At 40.6% G+C, this 14,547-nt stretch overlaps 1 protein-coding gene across 11 annotated transcripts in view; it reads right to left on the bottom strand.

Moving 5' to 3' along the window:
• The window catches only part of RAD17 (RAD17 checkpoint clamp loader component), a 91,585-nt gene that overhangs the window by 55,553 nt on the left and 21,485 nt on the right, over window positions 1–14,547 (bottom strand). For all 11 annotated transcript variants that reach the window (XM_033926976.1, XM_033927068.1, XM_033927156.1 and 8 more), the window contains exons 4-5: window positions 9,539–9,622; window positions 7,984–8,140 (exon numbers count right to left, since the gene is read on the bottom strand). In XM_033926976.1, the coding sequence (XP_033782867.1) occupies window positions 7,984–8,140; window positions 9,539–9,622 (241 nt within the window). The remainder of the gene's footprint in view (window positions 1–7,983; window positions 8,141–9,538; window positions 9,623–14,547) is intronic.

Below are 14,547 nucleotides of genomic sequence, written 5' to 3'. Positions count from 1 at the left end.
GCCTTCCTCTGGACTGACTCCATCATGTTTATATCTTTTTGAAGGTGTGGTCTCCAAAATTGTGTACAGTATTCTAAATGAGGTCTCACCAGAGTCTTAAATCAGGTGCATCAATTCCTCCTTTTTCCTACTGGCCATACCTCTCCCTATGCATGCTTGTACCCTTCTAGATTTTGCCATCGCCTTTTCAATCTGTTTGGCCACCATCACATACTATCACACCAAGTCCCACTCCTCTGTGAAGGACAAAGTTTTGCTCAGGATTGTTTTTGGCCTTTGATCCGAGCTGAAGTGATGCAGATCAGAAAAACCACTTTCTATGTGAGATATCTGAGTGAAGAAGAAGTTAATGGCTCAAACAGTGGCTTTATGAGAGTGGAAAGTACAACACTGAGGTCCCAAGAAACTGGAGGAGCTTTGATTGCTGGTTTTGTGTGCATCAGTCCCTTCATAAACTTGGAAACCAATGGGTGTGTAGACAAAGGTTTATCTTAAAGAGGGATGTGAAAGGCACTAAAGGAACTGAGGTGTACTTTCACTGAAGTAGTCTTTAGACTCGAGTCTGAGAGCTGTAAAAGATAATCCAAAACTGAAAACAGGGGACACATATCTGGAAATAGAGCTTGCTGAGTACACCATGAGGAAAAATGAGTTCACTTAAAACAATAGCAGCATTGAGTGGAAGGTTTCCAAGCAGCATCAATGATAGCTGAAACTGGAGCAGAGAGATGAATATCATTCAGTCTGTGGGAGAGAGGTATCAGGCTGTTAAAGCTAATGAATGTAGATTGGGGTGAAGTAGAGACCCTTCGTTCTGAGTGAAAAGAGTTGGGTAGGCTGCAGAGAGATAAGCTCCCTTGCACTGAGTTGAAGTAGAAGAGGGAACCAGGGCAGTCTTGGCCATCTTGGAGCAATAAGAATCATTGTAGCTGGCTCCCATTTGAATTTGACTAGAAGTTTCCCTATTAAGGGGATCAAAAGAAAGGCATGAAGAAACCTGTCTGTCCAATCTATCAGGAAGGCATCGGATTCTAGACGATGTGACGAGTGCAGCCTGGAACAAAACTGTGGTAGTTTGTAATTCTTGGGAGATGCAAACAGATCTATCTGAGGGGTTCCCTATGCTGACAAGATTCGTTGAACTGTCTTCATGTTCAAAGACCACTCGTGAGGTTGAAGGTACCTACTTAGCTTGTCTGCCAGTACTTTCTGCTTGCCTGCCAGATATACTGCCTTAAGGAAGATGTTTTGTGGAATGGCTCAATTCCAGATTTGAGTCACTTTTTTGCAAAGGAGGCGAGAACCCGTGCCCCCTTGCTTGTTGATATAGTACACAATAACTTGATTGTCTGTGTGTATCATAATAATAATAATTTTTATTTTTATATACCACCTAACCAGTAGTTCATAGCGATTTACACAATAGGCCTGTATTGTAGATGATATGTTCCTATCTGAAAATGAAGGTATTTTCTGTGGGCTGGAAGTATAGGGATATGCGTGTATGCTTCTTTGAGATCCAGAGAGCAAAGCCAGTCATTCTTCTCTAAGAGGGGATAAAGTGTGCCGAGGGATAACATGCGAAACTTCTCTTTGAGTAAGTAGTTGTTGAGGGCTCAGAGGGTCGAGGATTGGACGCAGTCCTCCAGTCTTCTTTGGTATGAGAAAATACTTGGAATAGAACACCCAGCCCCTATGCTGAGGGGGTATTGGTTCAATGGCATGCAACTGTGAAGACCCAAGAGTTCTTGTTGAAGAAGGGAGTTCTGCTTACAGTTTAAAATGTACTTTCTTGGTGGTCTGTATGGTGGAAGTTTGCGAAGACGGAGAGCACATCCTTCTTTTATGATCTTTAAAACCCAGCTGTCAGTGGTGATCAGGGTCCAATGATGATGATACAGAATAAGGCAACCTCCAATGGGATGAGTGAGAGGATGAGCTGGTTGAACAATGGCCAGTATCTGGATGAGAAAGTCAAAAAGACTGAGTGGATTTTTGCTGAGGCCGAGTTTGTTGTTTCTGGGTACATTGTTGTCTGGGATGCTTTTGAGGAGGCGCCTTAGAAGAAGACATGGACTGAGAATAGTGTCTCTTAAAAGTTGTTGATAGCTGGCATCAGCTAAACTTACATGTTCAACTCATGTGGACTTACAATTTTACTCTAGCTCCGATTATGCTATTTACATTGGAAAGTATTCGTCTGTCTGCACCGAAGGGATTTCGAAGTTTTCTGTCCAAGGTGGTCTTGTTGGGGAAAAAGGCGATTTTGCTCTGTTGGATAACTGCTGATTCTCCGACCCTCTCTCGATGGCGCACGCTCATGATTCACCAAGCTTCTATGGAGCGACTCGGCTTCTCTTCATTGGACTCTGCACAGGGACGGTCATTTAGCACATGTTGGTTACCTTTTTGTGACACATTGACGCCTAGAACACGTAGTCATATACTGAATGTTTAATGTATTTCTGGGAACTGCATCGGATTGTGCTGTGTATTTTGTTTTGGTTAGGGATTGGGAATGGGGATGGGAGGGTGGGATGTTGGGAGGGTGACATATTTGGTACATGGTGAAGTTGTGATGGATCTTGGTATTCATACTGTATTGTTGTACACCGTGGCTGTTTGTGAGTTTGTAATTCTTTTCTGAAAATTCAATAAAATATATTTGAGAAAAAAAAAAAAAAAAAAAGTTGTTGATAGATACTGTCACAAACCCTCTGCAGCGGCGGGCTGTCGTGTGACAAACACAAGGATTCTGGCGTGTCCCCTCTAACCAGGGGTACCTTCAGGACTTTTCAGGTGGCTCTAGGCGACCGCCTAGGCCTATGAGAGACAAGGCAAGCAAAGAGTTTCCAAATATCACCAGTGAAACCAAGTTCTTCAAATAGGAATATGATGTTTTATTCTGACCAGGTGGTCAAAAAGATGTAACATAAAATAAAGAACACTTTTGCATGTTTTCCAAAATAAAGTTAATTGCAAAAATAAAGCTTTAACAAAACAGCAACTTCCTGTAGTTGGTTATTTCTGGAATCATGTGCTCTGACTCAGGATTGCTTTACCCTGGTGTTCACTCATAATTCAAACTTTCTCTCAGTATTAATATCAGAGGCATGTAACAGCAGATTTCAGCAGCCAAATAAAGTTTGAAATAAACCTTTGCTGTAAATCCAAATTAAACCAAAACTCTTTAGGCAATATAGCTCTTGCAAACGGATCAGCTTTTCCCTCAGCTCCCTGTGCAGGCAAAACAAACAGCTGAGGGAGATAAGCTAATTAGCTCTTCAGGAACGGGAGCCACAGCAGGATTTCTAAAGTTCAAAACACAAACTTAAAATGTTCTATCTTGAGCCTCTTGTTTCCAAACTTGACTTTAAATCACTTCCATAGTTTAGGATTCAGGTAAGTGTTATTCTTAACCCAAAAATACTCATAAAGTCCAAACCTATCTCACATTCTTCAGGCTTGTTTGCACAGCAGAAAAACATAGGCAAAAGGGAAAAAAAACCACAAACCACTAATGGTTTCCCAGTTACTCACTTTCTTCATTCAGTTTCCATACATTCTGTCTGGCTCTCTAGCATAGGGCCAGCTACTTGTACCTCCATGCTTTCCACACGGTCTGGAATCTGGAAGTTTGAAGTGGGAAGGATTTCTTCCAAATCCTGCATGGGCCAATCTGGCACGGTTGTCTCTCCTGCTCTGCTCCACAGCTCCTCACCTGCCTTAGGCTGTGGGAGTGACTCACCCTGGTCACTCGCTCCTCCTCCTCTTGCTTGTCTCAGCCTGCTTTTAAACAGCTCAGAGCCAATCCCCTTCAGTCTGTAGCAGGGGAATGGGCTTTGGCTCTAAAGCAGCTTTTCTCTGCCTGGGTTTATCTAATGCAGCTATATTCCTTGTGGCTTCTCTAGCTGCCCTAAAGCCCGGAGGCTGCTGTTGACAGTCTGCCTGCCTCTGCTCCAGATCACTACTGCTCTGATCATAGGGGCAAGGGAGGTCAGCCTCAAGTTGAGCGCCAGAATCAATCTGATCAGCTCTTCTGCACCCGATCCTATTAGGGACCGAACTAGTGCTGGTGCTGGGTTTGTCACAATACCTAGGGTTATAATATCGCCTAGTAGTCTGGGGCTTGGAAGACTTTGAGGTAGCTAAAGTTGTCATACTTTACTCATGCCTAGTCATTATTCTATAGCTTGTTTAATCTTTTCACCAAACAATTCATCTCCTAGACATGAAATATTGGCAAGGCAATCTTGAACATTTTGGTTCAAGTCAGAGACTCACAATCAAACCTGTCGATACATAGTGATAAGACAAAACTGAAGCTCTGGAAGTGACATTGAATGCATCAAACACAGATTTGGCCATGAACTTTCTGGTTTCGAGGAGAGCTTTCTAGGAGCCATAGGCACAAGCAGAGGTAGATGCTTCCTAATTCTGAAACATGGTATCTTTCATTAGGTGATGAAAGGGAAACTTCAAATAGTTCTTTGAAACTTGATCAAAATCCAAGGCATCATTCAGCTTTTGGCTGAGAATCAGATTCCATTTTTACTGGCAGGGCATGTCCCATTTGGTGTATGAAGGACAACTTCTCTTGTGGAACATTTGCTTTCCAGGCAGGGAAAATGAACGCTTGGTTGAGCTCTCTTATTCCTTTAGCCGAATCTTATTACTGTTTTAGGAAGTTATTAAAAACTAAATTTTATGAAAAAATATGAAACTTGATGAACTTTTTAACTGTTTGTATCCTTCACTGAATGTATAGCATTCATTCTTATGTAAATTTGACAGGTTTTTCAACTGTCTGTATGCATCACTGAATGTTCAGTGTTCTTTTTATGTAAACCGCTCAGAACTTATGGCAGGGCGGTATATAAGAATAAAGTTTATTATTATTATGTCTAGGAGGTGGAGGAGAAGAATCAGGAGTAATACCATAAGATTCTGGTGTAGAGAGTTCTGGATCCGAGTATGTAGGATCTGAGAGATCAGAATCATATAGTCAGCTTTTTTATGAGACAAGGAACGGTTAGAGCCATGGTCTTTTGATCTGGAACAGTACTGACAGGAAGATGTGCGACTGTGGTGCCTGGAAGAGTTCCAGTCGGTATCTTGATACCAATCTGGTGTGGAGCAAGAAGAAGTACTGTCATGACTATAACTAATGAGAGGTTCAGTACTAGAGTCCTCGGTGGAGCAATGCTCGGGCTGGGAAGGTACCAATAGAGCAGAGGGAGGTATCAGAGCTGGTTGCAACTGCAACATAAGTGCAAATTCCCTTTGGAAAAACTAACGCAGTTACTGCTGTAAGGATTGCACCGATACCATTGCAATGGTACAGATGGTGCCACCAGAGCTGTAGTGCATCAAGGTGTTAGTGACCTCGATGAAGAGGAATGCCTGTGAGGAGACACTAATTGCAGTGAAGGAGACTTTGACCTCTTGTGTCAGCTCTTGGCATGCATCAACTTGCTCGATGCTTGAGAAGACGCTGATGTATGAGCCAGTGGAGAAGTATGTACTCGCTTCTTAGCATTTTTAGGAGGGGAAGTTGACAGTAACAACAAAACTAACACTGAGCTCAATGTCGGTACTGACGTCGATGTCAATGGTTTTGTTGAAGTTTCTTTAGACTTTGATGGTGTAGGTGAAGACACAGTAGGAGATCCAAAACGTTTTTCCTGCTGAAGAAGCCAACCTTTCAAAGAATGTTTTTTAAGAGTCAACCCGATGTTCAGGATCAAGATGCTGAAGGCATGCATTGGGTGGATCAGCATTAGATATTGTCCTGTAGCATTGAGAACACTTTTTAAACCCGCAGGAAGGCTTGGACATTGATGGAAAAAGAATCCCTGCAAGGTCAAAGCACTCAAACATAGCAGTAGTTGAGTGAACAAGACCCCAAAAATCAATAGATACAGCCAGTCCTGAATTGAAAATAAATTAAAATTCGATAAATTTTAAGGGCAAGTACTAAGGAAGGAAAATAATGAAATAAATGAACAGAAAAAAATATGGAGGAAAAAATTGTGTGCTTAGAGACACTCCAAAACACAACTGTTTAGCTCCACAGAAGACTAAAAACTGATGGTCTCACGAACTGACGTCTAGCGGAAAGGCACTCACACGTTGATACTACATTTTTATATCATCCAAACTGGGCTCCGAGGATGACGGCACCCATCTGTGAGAATATGCTGCCTGATTGTTCTGTTTTCTGGATTTATAAGATTTGAAATTATCACTCTTGATTATATGTTTAAAGAATTTGTGTTGATGTGATTTTTAAAAAAAGATGGAATATATACAAACTGTTCCACTGAAAAAGCCATAGCTGGTGAAACACAATTTGTGTCAGGATTTTATAAAATGTTGCCACCATAAGGCTGAGTGATCCATTGCTGGTTGTACATTGCACCTTTTTATCCAATGACCTGTAGGGACAGAGGGACAGCTAGAATTCTAAAGTACTTTTGTTTAAATAATATATACCCTACTAGTCTTCTCTTTTTTGAAATCATGTGAATGGGCTGAGCAGTCATTGTCTTTTACCTTTCCACTCCCAGGTGCTTCAAATTTTCTTTCTTTGTGTCCTCTGCTCTTCCAGACACTGTTCTCACACAATCTCCCTGGTCTCTCAGGCCTCCAAAGATCGTTCCAGCTTTTGCCAGTCCCTCTAGTCACCACTGGTCACTCATTCTGGTCATTACTGGTCATCTCTGGATATTTTGGTAGCCAGTCCTTCTAGTCACCACCAGCCACTCACTCTGGGCCCTACCGGTCACTTTGGTTGCCGGCCTCTTGGATCCCCACCATCCTGGACACTATTGATTCCCTTCCAGTTGCCGGCCTCTTGGCTACAGCTGGTCACTAATTCCTCCGTTGGTCACCACCGGTCTCTCCACCAGCCGTCAGCCCGAACTTCACCAGTCTCTCAACAGACCCTGATGACTCCCCCCTATCCTTCAGGCATTCCACTGAGGCCTCTCCCTGCTCCCTCAGGTATTCTCTCTCTCCGAGTACTCTCCAGATCACTCAGAAGCCCTCTCACTAGCCCTCCCCTGGTCATCAAACTTGAGGGCTCTCCAGTCCCTCCAAGCTCTACCAGATAGGCTCTTGTTCTGGGCTACTACTGGTTTCTCTGGTTGCCGGCCTCTCAGGTCCCTCTGATGCCTTTTCTTTGGGCCCTCTTCTGGTCATGAAGCTTGAGGGCTCTCCAGTCCCTCCAAGCTCTAATAGGTAGGCTAATATAAGGTAGGGTCAGGGTCTCTCTCTCTGCTGCACCATGCCCCCTGTCTGCACCAGTCAGCACTGGACAGCTCCTCTACTATACCGGGACCCGTCAGACCCGGCCAGTACTAGACTTACTGGAAGTTAGGCTGAAGCCAGCATTCCTCCTCCTGAGGATCATCCAGCTCCCGAAGCAGCTCATGTTTTTCTCAGCTCACTGCACTGGAGATGTTCTTTTCAGCACCCTAACTCACTCAGGCTGAGTGGGCAGCTACCAGTAGTCTTTTCAAGGCCTTATGAAAATGAGCTCCACACACCACTACTCAGGCTCCCTCTGCTGGCCTGGGACAGGAACTTCAACCTGTCACAAATCATTATTGAAGTTGTGTGATGATGTGATAGTGGATCCATAGAGCCTCAGTGTGTGGTATTTTTACTGCACATTATAGATAAATCACTGAGCAACCAAAAATAAAATATATATTCTTGATAATAAAAATATTTTCGGTATGGTCAAATGATTCATCCTGGACTAACTTCATTCACATTCAAACAGAAGAAAAGTCTTGAGGCAGCACCAACTGCAATCCAACAGAGATGGACAGAATAGGGATGAAGGGGAAAGACTCATGGAGCTACACTAACTCCCAAAGTCTTACAGTGAAAAACATTGCTTTATAATCATTTCCATGTACTTGTTTTCAAAGAAAAAAACCAGCAGAATGATCTGCCAGTCTTCACTAATCTTACCACAGTCAAATATATTCTTCACATCATCTCTTCTGAAGTTCATAAGGATAGGGTTTATCCATTCTTGCAGCTGAACACCAAGGTCTTTTGCCAACACTTGTACAGTAGCAGTTTTCCCACAACCTGGAGGACCTGTCAGTAGTAAAAGGGACCCACCCTGAAATGGAAACAAAGCACTGTGAAAGAATAGAACTTTAGATGTATTTTCTAGGAAGGTGGAAGGGAAGAGAGACTGGTTTGGATATTTTTTATTATACAAAGATATAAAGTTAAACCAAAAATATATACAGGCAGTCCCCGGGTTAAGAATGAGTTATGTTTTTAAAGCTGTATGTAACTCAGAATTTGTAGATTTTAAGATTCTTTCTGCTTACCTCTGCTCCCAGCTGACAAAAGGACCAACTGTGCCTACCCCAGTGTTCCCTCTAAGGTACAGTATGCACAACCACACACTGTTCTTAATGTAGCCCTGCATCAGTCCTGAATCTGCTGCAGGAGAAGTGTAGGAGTCTATGCCATTGGAAATACTGCTCAATGAAATCAAATGGGGCAGTGGCAATTCTTATGTTCTTATGTTAGTTAGTTATATATATCAGGAAATCAGTGTTTTGGTGCCAAACAAAGGCTCCAAAATAGCTTAACTAAAATTTAAAAAATAAACAGTGAAAAAAGGGATTTTAGAGGTGGGGAAACCTAAAGGAAGGGACAGAAACCCTGGAAAAAAAAAAAAAAAAGGGGGGGGTTTAAAGACACCCTCTACCCCCGATTTTCCTCATAGGCTGTAACAGCCTTACTCCCTATGACCTGTGCTGGATATGTGCTGCAGCTTGCCTCAGTTCCTAAAGTAACTAGATCTGGGAGAAGAAATCACTGCCTCAAATGGACAGCTCCTCCAATGCTGAATCTTCAGGCTGCCAGTTGGACCAGAGTCTGACTGAGCCTTGAAACCCCATGGACACTAAGGGGGAAGCAAATGCAGACAGCACTCTGTGGAGACCCACTGAACCCCCTACAGATGCCCGACAGCCTGCGCTCAAGCCCCTGCAACCCAGTAGGTGAGCAATTCTACAAGGGGAACTGACTCCGAACTCCAGAAAAGTTTCTGCAGGCTGCCCAACAGGTACTGCAGAGGGATTGGCCTGTCAGCTGCAGATCTCAGTCTGCTTCTTCTCTATGCAGATACAGCTGGAACCTCGATGAGGGGAGCTCTGAGCATCGAAAGCCATCAAAAAAATGCAAAAAAGATTGAAAACATAAAATATACAGAGCAGATCAGAAAGACTCCTTCTGGTCACATGCAGAAGGGAAATCTGAAGGGGGCAGCAGAGCCCTCTAGTGGAGGAGGAGAGATTCAAAAGTGAGAGTGGATTCCTTCTGTATGGTTTGGCAAGCACGGGGATATTACCTGGACATGCAGAATGACACACCTAGCACACTAGAAAATTAAATTAGATGCCTAATTCAGTAAGCGTTCCAATATAGGTGCCAGTTCTAGAATCAGGGTCAAAACATTTGGTTTTTGCAAGACAGAGGAAAAATAAACCTTCTGTATTACCTGCTTTGGTTGCCTCTGTACAGCATGGGCTTTTAACCACACTTCAACTTCTTCAATTTTCTTTTTGTGAACAGCAAGCTCAGTCTGCGCAACAAAAATGTTCAAAGTGAGATTAGCTGTACTGTAAAATATATGTGAATTAGATCTATTTTTTATGCATGCATTAGAAATGTGGATTACATTCAGTTTGTCACAGGTTGTTGGAAATTTCCTCTTTTCAAGATCCACATACACAGAAAATTTATCCTTTGTGATCAATAACTTCTTGTATATCAAGTAATATTATTTATTTATTATGTCCATGTGACTTATTCTATATTGGACAAACTTCACAATCACTGAAAACTTGCCTTTTTGAGCACCAGCATTGTGTTAGTTCCAATAAAATACTGGAACATCTAGTACAGGGGTAGGGAACTCCGGTCCTCGAGAGCCATATTCCAGTCAGGTTTTCAGGATTTCCCCAATGAATATGCATGAGATCTATTTGAATGCACTGCTTTCAATGCATATTCATTGGGGAAATCCTGAAAACCCGACTGGATTGCGGCCCTCAAGGAGGGACTTTGAGACCCTGATTTAATGGGACAGAGTCAGCATGGATTCAGCCAAGGGAGATCTTGACTCATCAATTTGCTTGACTTCTTTGAAGGTATGACTAAACATGTGGATAAAGGTGAGCCAGTTGATGTAGAATATCTAAATTTTCAGAAAGCTTTTAACAAAGTTCCTCAGAAACAAAGTTCCTGGGAAAATGAAAGAGTTATGGGATAGGAGACAATGTTCTGTTGTGGATTAGGAATTGATTATTGGATGGCAAACAGAAAGTTATAAATTATGCAAGTTTTTTTCCAAAGACATAGTTGATTATGTAGATGTTTTAATTTATGCGGTAAAAAAGTGATTAGGCAAATAATAAACAGATTCTTCTGTTGTAAGAGCAGTTCACTATGGTTAACCCTGGTCCTCCAGATTCTATTAAACAAACTTTTCAACAATATGTTCAATTAAGCAAGGTACTGGTGCATCAAAGTACCACATAATTTTCCATGCAAAAAAGTCTGCATTGAAAAGATTTCAGGATTTTACTGATCATGAACAACAGCTGCTGATCAGATGCTCAGAAGCAAAGCTAGATCAAGCATCCCAAGTTTGCTTTCATCACTGAATACAAGTCTTTACAGAAGAAATGCTGTAATCCCTTTGGCAAGATAAACCATAATGTAAACAAGCTTGGAACGTGCGGAAATGAAACCTACTTGTGGCTGTTGTTGCATGTGGATACTGGTTTGCTCATTTAGAAACCAGTGGTGGTAAAGACACTATGGACCAACGCAACACCTATTTCATATACATTTTCTAGCCTTCTGATATGTGTATGTAATAGGCCGTGCACACCAGATAAGCACTACAAATACATAAAACAGACCCCCACACACTACCCCAGTGATCAAAGACCCTTCCCCACCCCCATAAAAATATTAATCACATCTTTAAAATTCAGCCTCCAGACCATCATCACCTGGCCGCCTGGCATAGCAAAGCCTAATTGTCCAGCATAGAGGCAGCTTAAGTCATCTTAGGGGTGGGTTATGGACCCATAGAGAGGAGGACCCATGCCCATAAGCCCCTGTAATCACTGCATTGATATTGAAACATGTGCACTGCCCTATACACCCCCACAACCCTTTTTTACTGGCATATAAGTGGCTCCTGCAGCCATAAGGGCTATTGGGGTGGTAGATAAGTAGGTCTAGGGGATTCTGCAGGTGGTTTGGGGGGCTCACCGTAACCTATAAGGGAGCTGTAGGGAGGAGAAGACATGGCATCCTTTTTTTGTGAAGTTCACAGCAGTGCCCTGTAAGGCACCCCGCTATTTAGGTGGCATGTCTGGGTATGAGATCCATCAGTTTGCAGAACCCTCCCACGTCCGACAGGGCTTGTTCTAGGTGTTTTGGACTTGGACGGAAAGTTGGATGAAAATGTAGTATAAAGATGGACCAATTGCAGAGGGAGGGGTAAATTTTCCAAATTTTTATAGGTACCATCAAGCCTATATTATGCGTCAGGGTATGTATTGGATCCTCCCAGAACCCATTGAACATATACCAGATTGGTTCTGGTTAGAATGGAGATTAATGTTTTCTTTACGTCTAAGTCATGTTATCAGTATTCAAATGCCAAGGTTATATAAGGATCACAAAATATTGGTTGATACTTGGAAAACTATAAGATATATAAGTAATCTAACTCCTATTCCAATAACTAAATCAACGACTCAAACAATATGGCTCAATCCAAAGATCAAAGTTGGCGGTTTTAAAATTATCTGGAAACATTGGATGATTGCTGGAATTCAGATTTTAGAAGATGTAATAAATAAAGGTAAACTGCTTGAATTTTCACAATTGCAAAATAAATTCGGCTTGAATAAATCACAATATTTCAGATGGATGCAATTGAAGCAGGCCATTCAGGTAGGGTTCCCTGAATGGAAAAATCTTAATAATTATCATAATATAGAATTCTTATGTTTTCAGATAGATTCCATGGGTCACCAGGCCGCAAGGTGGTATAAATTAATATCTGAATTTGTATATAAAAAGAAAAAAAATGGTCTTAGAGATATTTGGAGCATTGAGATTAAGCATCAGATTAATGCATCTCAATGGCCACAACTTTGGTCTTGGAGGATAAGATGTACACTGTCAGCATCTATGAGACAAACTTGGTTTTTTATTTTACATAGAGCTTTATGGACCCCTACACGTTTACATAGAATTGATAGCTCTAAGTCTAATAGATGCTGGCATTGTCATTTTGAAGCAGGGACATTAGATCATCTTTTATTCTATTGTCCATTCATATTAACATTTTGGAAATCAATTTGGCCCCAAATCAATAGGATGTTAGAAAATCCTGTAGCCTTGACATACGATACAATTCTATTTGGTACTGCAATGAGATCTCAAAGTCAAATTTCATCAAATAACAACAAACTTTTATTTATAATGACTGGAATAGCAGTACAACAAATTACACACAATTGGAAAAATTGTGACAGATTGAACTATAATTTTTGGTGGAACTCAGTTTGCCATATATATAAAATGGAACATACATTTGCAACACAAAAAGGATATATGGATAAATTCAAAAAGATTTGGGGACCATTAACAAAATATTGTAATAATTGAATTTCATTTTCCCATAATAAGAAAATAGTTAAAGAAGAAAGGGAGGGAGGGGATATGGGAGGGGGATTTATACTCTTTATTATAAATTATAAATAAAATATTATTAATAGATGGTATTCTTACATGAAAACAATGTAATAAAGGGAGGGGAAAAAGGTTAATAATTTAAAAAATAATTGATAAAATCATTACAATATATATGTTGTATAATTTTATAAGAAAAATAATTACAATTATATGATATATAAAATCATAAGAAATATAAGATAAGAAATGTTATGTATAAAATACATTATAGAAATATCAAGTGTATTAAGATAATTGTATGAAAATTTATGACACTTGTTGTTAAATGAAAAAAATCAATAAAAAACTTAAACAGAAAAAAAAAAAAAATTTCCTACAATTTTCAGCAAATTTATATTTCAATAAATGCTGCATTGCAAAACAAATAAATATAAATCTGGTAGAGTAATATTTCCTCTTTCAGATGGTACTAGTTAAGAAAAGATTCAGGCAGACTATTTTTATAATTAACAAATTTCAGCCCTTCTGTCAATGGTGCAAAATTTGAAGGAATGTTCTGATGCAGCTATTCATAAAGAATTGCTGTAAATGCGATAGTGTAGTATCTAGTTCAAGGAAAATCTATGATAAAAATCTGAAGTCTATTATCTGTTTTTGTTCTAGAGCTATAGCAGCTGATAAACTGGACAAAATCTGTCACGACAAACTGCAACAAGTTTTAAGGCACACTTTGAGCAAATATTTTAAGTGGGCTTTTGCATCCATGATGCTCATACTAGCACTGCTAAAACTAGCATAAAAAGTTGTGTTGGACTGCCAAAAATTAGTAATTTTCATCATTTTCAGCTTTATAAGCAGATAAAAATGACATTTTATTCACTGCTGTGCACAATGCTCCCAGCACCCAATAAAACAAGGGGGTCTAGCTCATGAACTATTGCAACTAAGGAACTGATATTTGGGGAAATTTTTTTTTTTTAAGCTGTGCTAGTTCTGCATACAAATTTTAAACAAAATCTGAGACATAATGGAGGGGAGCATTTTTATTATTTTAGATCTCTTAGTATGGAATGGCCCATCTACTCGATGTATGCAAGTACTTTCTCTGTCCCTAATGGGCTCACAATCTAAGGGCTACTTTTATCAAGCAGCGGTGCAGCATATTTACCATGGGCCAGGGAGGTAAAATGCTCCAACACCCATTCAATTCCTATGAGCACCGGAGGATTTACCTCGCCAGCCCATGATAAAAGGCTCTACCGTTGCATGATAAAAAGGAGCCCTAAGTTTTCTAATTGGGACAATGGCGTTACTTGCCCATGGTCACAAGAGGCTACAGTGGGAATTGAACCTAGATCTCCAGGATCTCAGCTCACTGGACCATCTTGTTGGGGTAAGCACTCCTACACGGTTTGCTGCTATGATATTTTGTCCAATTTAGGCGATTAGGTTGCCATTCTGGTTGCTTTTTTTTTTTTTTTGTTACTGTCACACTGACATTGCTTTAATGGCCAAAAATATTATTGTCCCCAGACAAGAGCTATATCTAGGATTTGAGAATACTTGACAGGAGCCCTTGTGAACATATTCTCTCTTCAGCTTCTCATTATGTGACACCCTCTAGTATTTACAGTTAAACATTTACCCCTCCCCCAATTCTGTATATTTAGTACCATAAGTTGTGTGTGCAAATTGGTTAACACAGCTGATTTGCACGTACAACTTAATTGTTTAACAGGCCTAATTGGCACAGATAATTGGCAATTAACACCTAATAATCAATGC

The sequence above is a fragment of the Geotrypetes seraphini genome, chromosome 1 (assembly GCF_902459505.1).
Source record: "Geotrypetes seraphini chromosome 1, aGeoSer1.1, whole genome shotgun sequence".
NCBI classification, from domain to species: domain Eukaryota; kingdom Metazoa; phylum Chordata; class Amphibia; order Gymnophiona; family Dermophiidae; genus Geotrypetes; species Geotrypetes seraphini.
This window is presented reverse-complemented; position numbering and strand designations above follow the sequence as displayed.